Source organism: Staurois parvus, unplaced genomic scaffold (genome assembly GCF_062004578.1).
Source record: "Staurois parvus isolate SC_StPar_1 unplaced genomic scaffold, SC_StPar_1.0 ptg000193l, whole genome shotgun sequence".
NCBI lineage: Eukaryota > Metazoa > Chordata > Amphibia > Anura > Ranidae > Staurois > Staurois parvus.
This window is the reverse complement of record NW_028317989.1, coordinates 799,037-813,852: the sequence shown is the minus strand read 5'-3', so window position 1 is coordinate 813,852 and position 14,816 is coordinate 799,037. Positions and strand designations below refer to the sequence as shown.

General features: G+C 41.7%; 1 protein-coding gene across 1 annotated transcript in view; it reads right to left on the bottom strand.

The window, feature by feature from the left end:
* The window catches only part of RNF212B (ring finger protein 212B), a gene marked incomplete at both ends in the record, with an annotated part of 81,037 nt that overhangs the window by 48,679 nt on the left and 17,542 nt on the right, over positions 1 to 14,816 (bottom strand). Inside the window, 3 exons of the mRNA XM_089677865.1 lie at positions 5,100 to 5,142; positions 11,697 to 11,743; positions 11,956 to 11,987. Coding sequence (XP_089533991.1) covers positions 5,100 to 5,142; positions 11,697 to 11,743; positions 11,956 to 11,987 — 122 coding nt within the window. The remainder of the gene's footprint in view (positions 1 to 5,099; positions 5,143 to 11,696; positions 11,744 to 11,955; positions 11,988 to 14,816) is intronic.

Sequence of the window (14,816 nt, the reverse complement as noted above, 5' to 3'; positions counted from 1 at the left end):
TAAACAGATGTAATCATGGATTTAAAAATATATATAGTTACATGATACATATATAACAGTCTAAGAATAGTTTTCATTCAACCTTTCATGAAAATTGACAAGGGTAAAAAATGTAATATTTCATAATGTGGAAATGTATATTTTTTATTGAATTAGGATACATAACTAAATATTTGTTTCTTGTAACTAAGAGTGCAAAGAATGTTTAGTTATGTTAGGCTGAAATTCTTCTATAAGAGCTAGATAATTTAACCCAATGATAACCAATGCTTTTAGCTCTTTTCGTATTCAGGTATGTTTCTTACTTTAATTCTGTTAGCCCCTTCCATGTGCACCTAACTGTAAAGGTTTGTAATGTGCAAAGCCCATTTCATGTGCACCTTACTATAAAGAGACAGGGACAATTTGCTTTTATTGCAGGCTAGCTGGTAAGTATGCTGGGAACGTTTCTGTTGTTTGTAATGTGCAAAGCCCCTTCCATGTGCACCTTACTCTAAAGGCTAGTTATAGATTGGGGCTACCAATCTGTACAGCTTGTCAACACGCATTGGATACCTTCAGCTGCCATTGTGCTTTTGCTGGGTGTCCAATGTGTCCCTGCACCTTTAACCGCTTCCCCTTCGCCCTATAGCATAAATACAGCTACAGGGCAGCAGGGCTGCGCAAAATCACATATATATATATACATGATTTTGTATTTCCGGGTAGGGGGAGCACGCGCCCTACCCGCACTACCATTGGCAACTTCAGAAATTGATCACCGCGTCCTGGCCAGAGATCCCCCATTGGCACCCGTCGATCCCAGAGGAACATTTGGGTGCAGTTTTGCATGACTGCGCAATTGTCAGTTAAAGTAACGCAGCGCCGTATCACAAAAAATGGCCTGGTCAGGAAGGGAGGGGGGGTAAATCCTCTGGAGGGCAATTGGTTAAGGAAGAGTGGGCTCCCTCCAGGCAAACCTGCCCTTAATTTATCCACTGCTACATGTGCTCCAACTTGGAGACTCTTAAAACTATAGAGGTACGACCGCAGTGTACAGAGGAGCCTTGGTGAGGCAATGTGGCTTTCACATATATTTGCAAAAATGTGGTACTAAGACCTCTGTTTAACATGAACTGTCAGACAGAGCCATATTGGTTTTATTGCAGGCTAGCTGGTAAGTGTGCTGGGAAATTTTCAGTTGTCTGTAACAGCAGACGTAAGGCCCATTACATAATGAAAATGTATAAATAGCCACTTGCTGCCCACCCACAGTATATTTACTGTGTGCAGTGGGCAGCTCCAAGCACTGTAACGTACTGGTAGTGACGCGTTTGCAATCCTGTGACTGCTGTGACTGGTTGATACAGCAGATCACAGTGCTCGGTGACCATCATTCATGATTACATGTAAGCAAAACTGTCATGAATGTTTTTCATTCACGACAGCTTGCTTACTATTGTGATGCTGATATTGGCACACAGCTATCATATGGTACCTGCACCCTGTACCATGTGATTAGTTGTAGCCAATCACAGCATCACTATAGTAAACAAGCTGTCATGAATGAAAGCCATTGCTTAGAACAGTGATCATCACAATAACAAGCAATAAAAAAGTGTAAAAAAAAAAATCCCTGATCACCTTCCCCCAGAGTAGTACAGTTTAACTATGTTCTAAGATGGCGGCCGTACCGGAAGTACGTCGCCGCAAACCGGATATTGTGTCACCGCGTATCTACGCGTTGTGTCACCGTCACGTGACTTCGTCACAGTATCCGCCATCTTAGTACACCCTGATTGTAACCTGAAAACCCATGCAGTACACCCATACATCCTTATGGAGCTGTGGATTGTAACTTCAGCATGTGAGTTGACATCTGACTTATTTTGTGGCATATTACGCTATGAGAGATTCTTCCTATATTTATGTCATCCGGATGAGAGGTATATCTTGCTGAGACCAGGAGCCAGTATATCCTGATTCCTTACCTTACCCAAGGAGAGGTCAATGGGAGACTTGCTGGTGATATCTGCCAATGTTGGATCAAGATCCTGAGTGATCTTAAAGGCGTACAGACCCTTTGGGCCGCAAAGTGGAGGTGAGGGGGCAATTTAGCCACAGGAGTAGAGTCACGCACCATCACTTGAAGTTTGCTGTGTGATCACTTGCATTGCATTATACCGTTTGGAGCTGAGCACCACCTTGTAGTGTTATGAACTTTTTTTCACCTATGATACTCATTTAATACTCACTTTTCACATCAGTGAGTGGGTCAGGGACCACGTATAGTATATCGAGACCTATTTCTTAATAAGGTCACATGATTTAGTCACCTGATTGCACTAATAGAGGTGTGACATTTATATTGTGACTATCGTTATTATTACTAATTTTTATATGTTTTTTACATTATGTGGATATGTGTGTAGCGCTGCCCTAACCTATTATATAGTATTGATCTTTTGCTGTTGGGTACCAGTCTGAGTGCTAGCGGCTTTGATTTCCTAGGGACTCCATTGAGCGCAGGAGGATTATATATTTGTAGTAAATAATAGAAATGTAGCAAGCCTTCAGATTTCAGTATAGTGAAGTCAGAAGTTTGAATACGTCCTTTGCACTGTGGCTGTGGATTACTTTCTGCCTCTGTGTGGTACACAGCAACAATATAATTATTGTTTATATACATTTGTGTGTTTATATAAAAGCATACTCTTGTTCTGTTAGGCCCCTTACATACTGCCCTGTTATGGGTTCTGTGACGTGTACCCGTGGTTCTCGTACGGGTTTTCCATATTTCCCCATAGACTTCTATTAAATTGGGCGTTTTTGGTGCATTTTCTGAAAGCACAACAAAGATGCAGCTCGCAGAATTTTTGGCGCGCTGTCAGAAAACACACCAAAGGTGCCCAATCTAATAGAAGTCTATAGGAAGGCACGGGCCATCAGTGGGTACACTGCGCTGCACTGAAATTGCAGTAGGGCAGTGCGGAAGCACCCTTAAGAGTCTACTTTTGCCGTACATACATATATATATATATACACAGTATCTCACAGAAGTGAGTACACCCCTCACATTTTTGTAAATATTTTATTATATCTTTTCATATGACAACACTGAAGAAATGACACTTTGCTACAATGTGGTACAGTGAGTGTACAGCTTGTATAACAGTGTAAATTTTCTGTCCCCTCAAAATAACTCAACACACAGCCATTAATGTCTACACCGCTGGCAACAAAAGGGAGTACACTCCTAAGTGAAAATGTCCAAATTGGGCCCAAAGTGTCAATAATTTGTGTGGCCACCATTATTTTTTAGCACTGCCTTAACCCTCTTGGGTATGGAGTTCACCAAAGCTTCACAGGTAGCCACTGGAGTCCTCTTCCACTCCTTCATGACGACATCAGGGAGCTGGTGGATGTTAGATACCTTGCGCTCCTCCACCTTCCGTTTGAGGATGCCCCACAGATGCTCAATAGGGTTTAGGTCTGGAGACATGCTTGGCCAGTTCATCACCTTTACCCTCAGCTTCTTTAGGGGATCATGCTCTGCTTCAGTATGTCACAGTACATGTTGGCATTCATGGTTCCCTCAATGAACTGTAGCTCCCCAGTGCCGGCAGCACTCATGCAGCCCCAGACCATGACACTCCCACCACCATGCTTGACTGTAGGCAAGACACACTTGTCTTTGTACTCCTCACCTGGTTGCTGCCACACACGCTTGACACCATCTGAACCAAATAAGTTTATCTTGGTCTCATCAGACCACAGGACATGGTTCCAGTAATCCATGTCCTTAGTCTGCTTGACTTAACAAACTATTTGCGGGCTTTCTTGTGCATCATCTTTAGAAGAGGCTTCCTTCTGGGACGACAGCCATGCAGACCAATTTGATGCAGTGTGTGGCATATGGTCTGAGCACTGATAGGCTGACCCCCCACTGCTTCAACCTCTGCAGCAATCCTGGTAGCACTCATACGTCTATTTCGCAAAGACAACCTCTGGTTATGACGCTGAGCACGTGCACTCAACTTCTTTGGTCGATCATGGTGAGGCCTGTTCTGAGTGGAACCTGTCCCGTTAAACCGCTGTATGGTCTTGGGCACCATGCTGCAGCTCAGTTTCAGGGTCTTTGCAATCTTCTTATAGCCTAGGCCATCTTTATGTAGAGCAACAATTCTTTTTTTCAGATCGTCAGAGAGTTCTTTGCCATGAGGTGCCATGTTGAACTTCCAGTGACCAGTAAGAAAGAGTGAGAGCGATAACACCAAATTTAACACACTTGCTCCCCATTCACACCTGAGACCTTGTAACACTAACGAGTCACATGACACCAGAGAAGGAAAATGGCTAATTGGGCCCAATTTGGACATTTTCACTTAGGGATGTACTCACTGTTGTTGCCAGCGGTTTAGACATTAATGGCTGTGTGTTGAGTTGTTTTGAGGGGACAGCAAATTTACACTGTTATACAAGCTGTACACTCACTACTTTACATTGTAGCAAAGTGTAATTTCTTCAGTGTTGTCACATGAAAAGTTAGAATAAAATATTTATAAAAATGTGAGGGGTGTACTCACTTCTGTGAGATACTGTATATATGAAATTATACTAGAATTCCTTGTTCAATGTCTCCTTAAACAGTTTGTTTGAGCCCACACTATTTCCATTACAGAACAATGTGGTAAAATACAGGAGAAGCCTCCTATTTTTATCAATGAATACAAGGCTACCTCTAGATTTCTGAGGCAGGGAGGTGAATGATGTCATGATCTCCATCTCAGCCAATCAAAGAAAGCCTTGTATTCACTGATAAAATAAATAAAATGCAAGGTTTCTCCTGAATGTTGGAAAAGCACTAAGCCCAACTTGCTTTACTTCTGGGTGGAGACGTAAAGTTATCTGTACTGCTGCCAGAACATAGTGCTGCTTAATGTATATAAATAGTGCTACTTCGGTCTATTATAGCACTTCCAGCAGCCACATTGTTCTGTAGTCGAAATGGTTCATTTAGGCCAGTTTAGCTTAGGCATGACATTGTAACCAAATGTGACTGAACATCTTCTCATAAATCTCTGTTAATCTTTATACATTTGATTCCCCATTACACATACCTTCCAATTTGTCCACTGTGCTGACTGCTAAGCCGAGGAGTAACTAAATGAAGCAATCACAAATATGCAAATAAATCTAATGTGCATACCTAATGTCTGCATTGAATTTGTTATAAAGCTTAAAGTAGAACTATGGCATCCTGCTAAATAAATATGCACTGCAACACTTAGATCCCTTTCACACACTGGCATTCCATTCTGATCAGCAGAGGATATGTGAGCCAGGTCTGCTTTCTGGACGGCTGGGAGCAAAATGGACTCTGCTATCCATTTACACCAGGCTATCTCCAAACCACTCCATTTAAACTTCCTTTTTTTTTTTAGGAGACCCGATTGGACCCAGAGTAAGCCCTAGTTCACACTGAATGCGGTTTTGAAATCTGTGAAGTAGCGCGATTTCAAAGGTGCTGGTCAGTTCGATTTCATGTGCAACTTCATGCACAGATGTCTATGCAAGTTGCACATGAAATCGGCAAAAACAATACAGGAACCTTTCAAACTCGGTGCCACACCGCAAAGTTGGAGTCGCACCAACCTTAAAGGTTCCATGGGCAAAATGAGGGTGCGACTTGTAATGCAATTTTGAACTGTCAAATTGCATTGCAAATCGCATTGCTGTGAGCGGGGGACTTAGATGGGTATTAACGGTTGAAAAAAAACATCAAATTTTACCCCCTTAATAGGAAATTGAATGAACTTTCTAAAAACTAACTTTTTCAAACTAAATTTTGCTAGTGTATTGCCAGGTTCAGTTATGATTCAGGTTCCATTCCATTAAAGATATCCTGTTAAGCAATTCAATTAGATAGTTAAAGTGTTAATCCATAGTTAAAGTGCTAAATCCACAACAGTAAAATCTCACGTGGAAGCCATTGGCTCCCGGTGCTGTCAATCAAATGCTGAGAGGAGGGAGTGGAGTTTAGCCACACTGTGTGTCTATGGACACACATAGCCCGGCTCAGGAGCTAGTCCTCATGTCTGACCACATAGCAGGTGGCTTGCCATGGGGGCAGACACAGAAGAGGAGGAGCCAAGAGTGCCAGAAGAGGAGGTTCCAGGCCACTCTATGCAAAATCATTGCATAGAGCAGGTAAGTATAACTTTATATACATTTATCTTTATATTTATTCATTTATCTTTATAATTTTTTTTTTTTTTTTAAACTGAGCATTTACTGTCACTTTAGGTCCACCTAATGCAGCTTCCTGTGGAATGGCAACAATGCTGCACTGCTCCTGATTCCAGACGAGCATTGCCACCCTCATGTAAGCTATGCTAGTTTATACTACAGTGGGATGAAAAGATGCTGCAGGGGGGTGTCTATCTGCATGTCACTGCTGATTCACAGGCATGTAGCTTGTTAATTGCCACACCTAGTTCTGCCCACTGCTTTCTGGATTGACAGCACTGCCTCTGTTGCTGAAACCCTTCCACTGTGAGCTGCAGTGTCTGGGAAGGGAGGCACGTGATACACAAATGAAGGATTTGGTTTACTCTGGGGATGTACAGGAAGTTTTTTGTTTACTTAATTAGGCTTGTACACAACATAGTTTCTAGATGTGTTTATACAATACAGGAACCTTAGCTGTACTTTAAAAAAGTATTTTAGCATACTGTATCTACCACCCACTGTGAGTGAGGCTTCACAAACCATTTGTCTAATGCAACCGACCTGGCAGCCTTACACTTTCTGTGTGACACACAGAGTGTGCCTGTCCTGGCGAAACTCCCCCCACCATGTTTCCCAGGAAAGGATGTGGGGGGACTGGAGGGAGTACAGAGAAAGGCAGCCAAACTGGCAATGAGGACCTCACCCATAAGGAAATACTAACTGAAATGAATGAATTCTCCTCTGAGGAGTTTAAGGAGGTATAAAGTGGGGGTAATTAATAAATGTGCAGAATATCACTGGCTATTAACATTTACAGTATAAGTAATAACACCAGAGATCATTAATCCAGGGAGCATCCTACCAGGAAAGAATTCTATTTCTCTTTTGTAGCAAATTAGACCATGCCTTATAACATTTTTTTTCCTTCCTCTGGATCAGCTATTGAGTTTTCTATATAGAGGCTTCCTATATATTTATTTTCTAATGGTTAAACTCAATAAACTTGTTTTTTTAACCTGTTTTAGTTGCATTCAAAGTCCGATTTTCAGTTATTCAGTTTTCCTGTTGTGTCATCTTCACAAATGAGGTATACTTTTGTTAGTCAAGACTCTGTACGCACTTACATTCAACACTTTTTTGACACTACAGCCAAGCAACAATGCCAAAATATTTATTCATATGAATGGTTAAAAGCTGAACTTCAGGCACAAAAAAGGGTTAAAGCAGTTATGCAATACTTTGCTCAAAAGTAACCAAGCATCATGCATACTATCTACTTCTTGCAAATTTGCTTGTTTACATGCTGGGATTAGTACAGCTCCTGCTGTACTTCCAGGCCATTCGCATGTAAGGACTGCAAGTCTCAGAGACCCCAGCCCTGTAGTCCTGTCTCCAACCCCCTCTCCTACTGCCAATTCAGAAAAGGAAGCTTGGGCTGTGTATATTGTGAATGGTTTAGAGGGGAAGGAGGTGTAGACACAACCGCAGCACTCGGGTCTATGAGATTCGCAGTGTATTCATCTTAACGAACCATGTCAAAACAATCAGCAGATAAAGCAATATAGACAGAAAGGTTACATGCACATCTTGATATATCCTTTTAAAGTCCAACTTAACCTAGACACCTATTTCTTCCTCCTAAAGCTGGCTATGCATGACTCCTGTAAAATGACAGAAATATGAGACATAGGTGGCCCTGCTGACACCACCAAACCTGACAAACTTCAGTTCAGAAAATGAATGCGCCAAGTGGAAAAACGTCAGCCAAACAGTGACTGCATCCAATCAGCTGTCACAGTCACAGTTCAGGAATTCTGGCAGCTGCGGGTGACATCCCTTGCAGTCTCATTAGGTCTCCCTTTAGTCAGTCAGGTTGTCTATAATATGATGGAACTAAACATGAGGCCAAATTCAGTTTTTACAATTAAAATAGTTGTAAACCCTTACATATACCCAGTGAATTGACTGGAATCAGATGATACACAGGGATAAAACATATCCCCCTACATAAGTTGTACCTGTTTATCTGCTGTGTTCTTTTCTATACATCAGTTCGACATCCAGAAAGTATACAGCTTGTCTGAGCTTTCAGAAAGCAGGGACAGGAAGCTGAAGTTACACTCTGCAGATCTCAGTGAGAAGAGCTCTGAGAGCTCTGAGAGCGGATTGGAGGGAAGGAACACTCCCTCCTTCACACAACACAAAGAAACAGAGCTGAGGCTGTCAGTCACAACCTGTGTGCTGGAGCTCCCTCCCCTGTCACCTTTTTGTCTATTGGTGTGAAGAAAACCAGAAGTGAGTCTGCAGATAGCAGAGGAATGAGGCAGCAAAGAGAAGTTACATTTAGTGCTTTGTATTGAGGCAAGTACACATTATAGAGGGATATGCATTGTTCATTTTTCATGTCAGAGATTTACGACCACTTTAAATGCGATATTTGCAGATTATTAGTTGCCCATATTTGTGCATCTACTAATCTTTATAGCATTATATGGTATTATGGCATTGATTGAAAGATCCTTACTCATTTTGCTATCTGCTATGTGACATGTTAACAAATTGATTGTAAGGCCTCATGCACACAGGGCATTTTTACAGCCACTTTTAGGGGTGTCAGCTTTTAGTAGCAGTAAAGTTTACCAGCAGGAAAAAAAACCCACGGTCAGTGCGTCCAGGAGCAGCAGCGTTTTGGCAGAAGAAAACGCTTGATGCGTCTAAACGCTTCTAAACACACCTAAACACTAGGTGCGTCTAGTACAGGAGCGTTAATTTCAATGGCCAGAATAAATGATCATTCTGGCCAAAAAAATGAATTAACACCCAAGCACTTGACGCTTGTAAACGCGCCTAAACGCCTGTAAAAGATACTTTTACAAGCATCAGGCATTTTTTTCTGCAAAAATGCTGCTGCCAGGAGGACAGCTTCTAGGAGGGTTTCTTTTTTACATCCTGTGTGCATGAGGCCTAAACTGTGGCTTTTTAAAAAAAATAAATATAACAAACATGTTTTACTTATGTGCTCTGTGCAATGGATTTGGACAGAGAAGCTCTGAGCCTCTTCTTCCGGGGTCCACTTTTGGCGCTCTGGGCTCCACCCCCCCCCCTTTCCCCCCCCCCACCGTGTGTCCCTAGAGCAAGTCACTCACTCTAGGAGCAATCATGTGTGCTCGCTCACGAGTACCTATCTGTGTGTCCATAAGACAACAGAAAGGGGCCTGGCCCTGTCCTCTGCTTTTTGTCACTTGCTCTGATTGACAGCAGTGGGAACCAATGGCTTCTGTTGTATCTGAGCCAATGAAGAGTGAGAAAGCTGAGAGAGCCTCAGCTCTTGGGTACATCATTGAATCAAAATCAGGCTCAGGTACAGTATGTGTTTGGGGGAGGTTGTAGGCAAAGATGCATACAGGATGCGTTTTCACTTTACTGCATATAATGCAATAAAGTAAAAAAAAAAACTTCTGCCTTTACAACCACTCTAAAATCTTCTGAGGTTTTTAATGTTTTCAGTTCTATTACAGACTGAATAGTGAATATAGGAATAGAAGGGAATTGTGTCTTTGGCATAATTACCAACATCTACACAAGTGGAGAAATGCGTCAACATTAATCCCAACCCCAACTTTTTATCAAATCTTACTCTGTATGGTTTTCTATATAGAATGTGTCCCCTTATGGTTGACAAACATAAGGCAACATCAAAAGTCATTAATTCTATTAATGTTGCTGGTTTCCAAGCTGTCATGTTTACCCTCGTATCAATACTTCACGCCCCTTACCTGGAACAAAGCATAAAATTAAGGCTGTCTTGTTTTACTCTGAACTTACTGATATTCATACCTGTTCCAGGTCAGTAACTCAAACCTTACTGAACCCAGTGTATTGGCTAGACAGCTGGTGACTTTAGAAGGGGATTGGCAATGGCAGCCCCTATGTGTTTCAGGAAATGTTTGCTTTACAAAGCCGTGCTGAATTGGGCTTCAAAGGAAACCTTTTCTGAGGAAAGCATGCAGGTTGCAATTGTTAACTCCCCATTTTTTAAACTTTCGTAGCCTGGCTGTCATCTTGAGTCTCTAGCTTCAACAATTTGAGTCACTAACCCAGAACACCTATGCAGATACAGACTTTTGACTTTACTCTAAGGCTGGCCATACATTATACAATTTTCTTGTGCAATCTTCCTTTGGATTTACCAAAACCATATAATTTGAGGTCAAACCTAAACAGTTTAAATTTGCATGCAATCAGGCAAGCCCTTGCACTACATACCGTGTTTCCCCGAAAATAAGACACTGTCGTATATTCATTTTAGGTTAAAAAAATGCACTAGGGCTTATTTGCGGGTAGGTCTTATTTTTATTGACACCCCCTCCGACGATCCCCGCAGGATGGATCGGATCTGCGGATTGAGCATAATGGATCGGAGTCCAATCCATTATCCTCCCCAATCCGCAGATCTGATGCATCCTGCGGGGATCGTCGGCTTGCAACCTAACTGATCTCTCCACCAGCTCCAGAAAAAGGTACAATTTAAAGCAAGTCCCCCCCCCCCCCTCTGCCTTCTCATGCTCTGCCCTCTCTCTCTGCCCTCTCTCTCTCTCTGCCCTCTCTCTCCCCTCTCCCTTTCTGCCCTCTCTCTGTCCTCTCTCTCTCTCTGCCCTCACCCTCTGCCCCCTCTCTCTCTCTTCCCTCCCTCTGCCCCTCTCTCTCTGCCCTCTCTCTCTCTCTCTCTGCCCTCTCTCTCTCTGTCCTCTCTCTCTGCACTCTCTTTCTCTCTGCCCTCTCTCTCTCTGCACTCTCTCTCTCTGCCCTCTCTCTCTGCTCTCTCTTGCTCCCCCTCTCCTCCTACATGAAGCTGCAATACTGTCACCAGGGTAGGGGGATTACACTGACCTGCTGCATACTCTGCCCGCCCCTCCAGCACTCGGTCTTCAGCACCGTGGCAGGGATGTGGACCTGCCCCTCTGCTGAAACTCAGAGGAGGAGAGGTGTCTGCAGTGCCTGCCTCACTGTCCGTCCCCTCAATGCCTGCTTATTTCAGAAGCGGCACATACAGGGACGGACTGAGCCTCTCATGGGTCCTCAGGCAGTGCCCGAATGGTCAGTTCTCCCCTGGTGGATTTAGGTCTTATTTTCGGGGGAGGGCTTACATTAGCAGTACGTCAAAAAGTACCGCTAGGGCTTACTTTCAGGTTAGGTCTTATTTTCGGGGAAACACGGTAGTTAAGGTAAATCTATAGGAAATTGAATAAGAAAATTGTATCATGTATGGCCAGCTTTACTTTTCTGATCTGTATATGTGTTCCAGGTCAGTGACTAAAAGTATCAAAGCTAAAGAATCAGTATAATAGCCAGGCAATAAGCATTTCCATGAGGAGGTCAGAAAAAGGTAGCCATTTTAATTTTTGTTAGGAAAGGTTTGCTTTAAATCCTGTAAAAGCCTTAATTTTGTTGTTACAGAAAGCATATGCTCAGCTAATTTCTTATACCTGTCTGCGAGGGAGATGTGATGGCTATTGGTCGAGGTGTGCAGGATCTAGCAGGAGACAAGCACCATAAATCAGCAATGGATTTTTTAAAATAGTCAATAAAATGAATTGAGCTCAGCAAATAACAGAGTATGCAGAACATTTGTCATGTGCCTAACCAGCTGCAGCTTTGCTCTTCTCCACAACAGAGCAATCTGACGCTGTAAAACATACTTTCCCATGATGCAGGAAATATAATAAATCCTGATAACATTCTAACCTGTTGTTGCTTTGTGATTTGCTTAGGGAACCCTGAGAGAAAGAAAAAAACAACTGGAATTAGTATCTAGAAGCAGACAGGAACTCATCACAGGCATGTTACACTGCTCATTCTTTTTAAATAGCTCAAACATGCATACTTTGTACAACAATGTAAGACATAAAGTTTAAATAAACAGAAAAAAGAAATGATATCATAGGGTGTAATTCTATCCAATAAATACTGACTGTATTAACTTATAAAGCACTGATCCCTTAAAATGAAGGCTCTGATTAAATACATCATTGATCGTGTTAGTAAGACCTTACTTTGACACAGAGAAAAGAACTGTGAGACCAATTCTGAATTCTCTGCCTTGATGCACTTTAACCCCTTTGTGACCAAAGCAATATATTACTCAATGACAAGTAAAATCCGCCATTGTGCAATGTAGATTCCACTGTTCTTACCTTTGGTGAACAATTTTGCACATTACATAACATTAAATCCTTTCTTTAGCCATTCGGAGCAATTGGTCACTGGAAGCCACTCCGACTCCTGACAATATCTGCTGGACTGAAGCATGGTCCTAGCATAGGAATCAAGTGTAGGAGTGGCAATCCTGGTTCAAAAAGCGGGTGTAGACCTATTGACTTTTGTGAGACTGCACTGCAGATTTACTGCCTCTAGCCATTAAAGTATATTGAAAAGCCAAAACTTTTTATTTTTCCCATTTTGAATGGAGATGGAAATGGTTAAAACCTCTTTCACTTTTTCCCCCTCTCATTTAAGGGATATACCTTTACTTCTTGACCTGTAGACACAATATTAAGTGAGAGGAATTCTTTCCAAAGTGAGAAAAATCTACAGTTGTCACTAGATGGGTATCCCCATTGGAAGATTTCCCATTCATTCCTGTTCTGACAACTCAAAATTTTGTATTTTCTTCTACTTTCAGGCAGTCAGGACTCATAGGGAGAGTGAATCTTCCCAGAGGGGTCATGAACAACAATAAAAACCTTAATAGGAGTTCTAAGACCTCATCACTCTATCCAAACCTAAAAGTTTGAGCTTTATATACATTTTAAGGTTGTAAACATTTACACACTAATGTGCATGTCAAGATTTTAAATATTCAAGAATGAAGCTTTTTGGTCTAAATAATCAGATCTCCTGTTAACTAGATCCAATAAATCTGCAACATATAGGTGACTTGAGATACAATCACATGCTTGTAATTTAAAGCTGAACTAAACCATCTTATCTTTTACAGCCAAGGAAGCTGCCATCTATCCTCTGTTGACTGTCAATTGCCATTGTGCTTCATGTCAGTTATGACACCAACCATTTGATGACAGTTCGGTTGAGAGCACAGGCAACTGTGACAGTTATCATTCATGGTATTCCTTAAATGTAAAGCTAGGTACACGGACCAAAATTCAGCCACTTCAACAGGAACTGGCTGAATTTTGATCTGCGTGTATTCCTATCTGTTCAACAGAAGCTGATCTAATTCTGATCTTCTGTTGAACGGTCTTGCTCAAAAACCAGCATTCAATCATCTGCTGCAGCCAACTGATTGTTGATCAGTGTATTCTGATGGGGGGGATGATTGAGTCCCTGCTGTCAAAATATGCATAGTGAGGGACATCCCTGCATCCACATTGCTTGTGTGGATAAAGGGATCTCTGAGTTTTTTTCCATTTAGCCTGCTGGTTAAATGAAAAATAAAACTAACAGTGTGTACTCAGATTAGACATTTTGGGAAGCAGTTAAATCAGTGGGTTTAGTTCTGCTTTAAGTACAGGCTGAATTTAAAAAAAAAAAAGAAAAGCAATATACCTCTGGGCAATTTTATGCCTTCATTTACTAAATACAGAACAATCAATAAACTGAGGGTGAAAGTGAAGATCAAATCACAGATGGAAACAAACATCGACAGCAATCAGAGATGGACAACAAAGCGTAGAGTGGAAAGTAACTAGATGTAGGAGATGTATCAAGCAGTTTGCAGAACATTCAAAAATAGGTGCAATCAAAATATGACTAATTCTTTCCTACTTGTAACTGACAGGGAATGCTGCCTTGTTCAAGTGAATGTAAACCGAAAAACAAACTTAATATATTTCAGCTTGCCAATCTTTAGATACGGGGGCTGCATAAGCTTTCTTTTATTACATTTTTTTCTTTTATTTTTAGCTTGTGATTGGGCCAGTAAGTCTGTTACTTTTTAAAGAGGAACTAAATGCACTTTTAATTTTTTTTGCCAAAAGGCAGGCTCTTTGTTGCAGAAGAGATAGGCAATTTTTCTTCTGCAATAAAATAATCTTATCTGCCTGTTAACAATCCTCTGCATACTGCAAACAGAGCTGTGCATGCTGGTAGTGTTCCAGGATAAATGACACCCATATATGGATGGGAATGACATCATCTCGCATTGGTCATACAAGACAGACGAAGACTGGCACCCGGAAGAACCTGCGTAGAAGATGCTGATGCAGTTGAGGGACCTTGCGGGCATCGGACTGTTGGAGCAGAGGTAAGTATTGCTGTCTTTAGTTCCGCTTTAACTTCCTTTAATATGACAAGCCATTCAGCTTAAGTGGTAGTTACAGTGTTGAAACTAACCAATTTACATTGACAGGGGTGTTTACAATGATCGGCTTTTAATAATTTGTATAAAACCTTTATTCCAATAGGAGCTCATCTTTAATTTGTTAGTCAAACCCATCTACTGCACATCTGCAAATGTTTCTAGCACAACCCTTTTCACAAGATGACAATGCTGCTGTTTAATGGTGGCTCCATTGCTCCTCCAGGAGAGTGGAGACAGCTTAAGACAGTAAGTGCATTATTGGCTGGATTAACAATTTAAAAAAAAG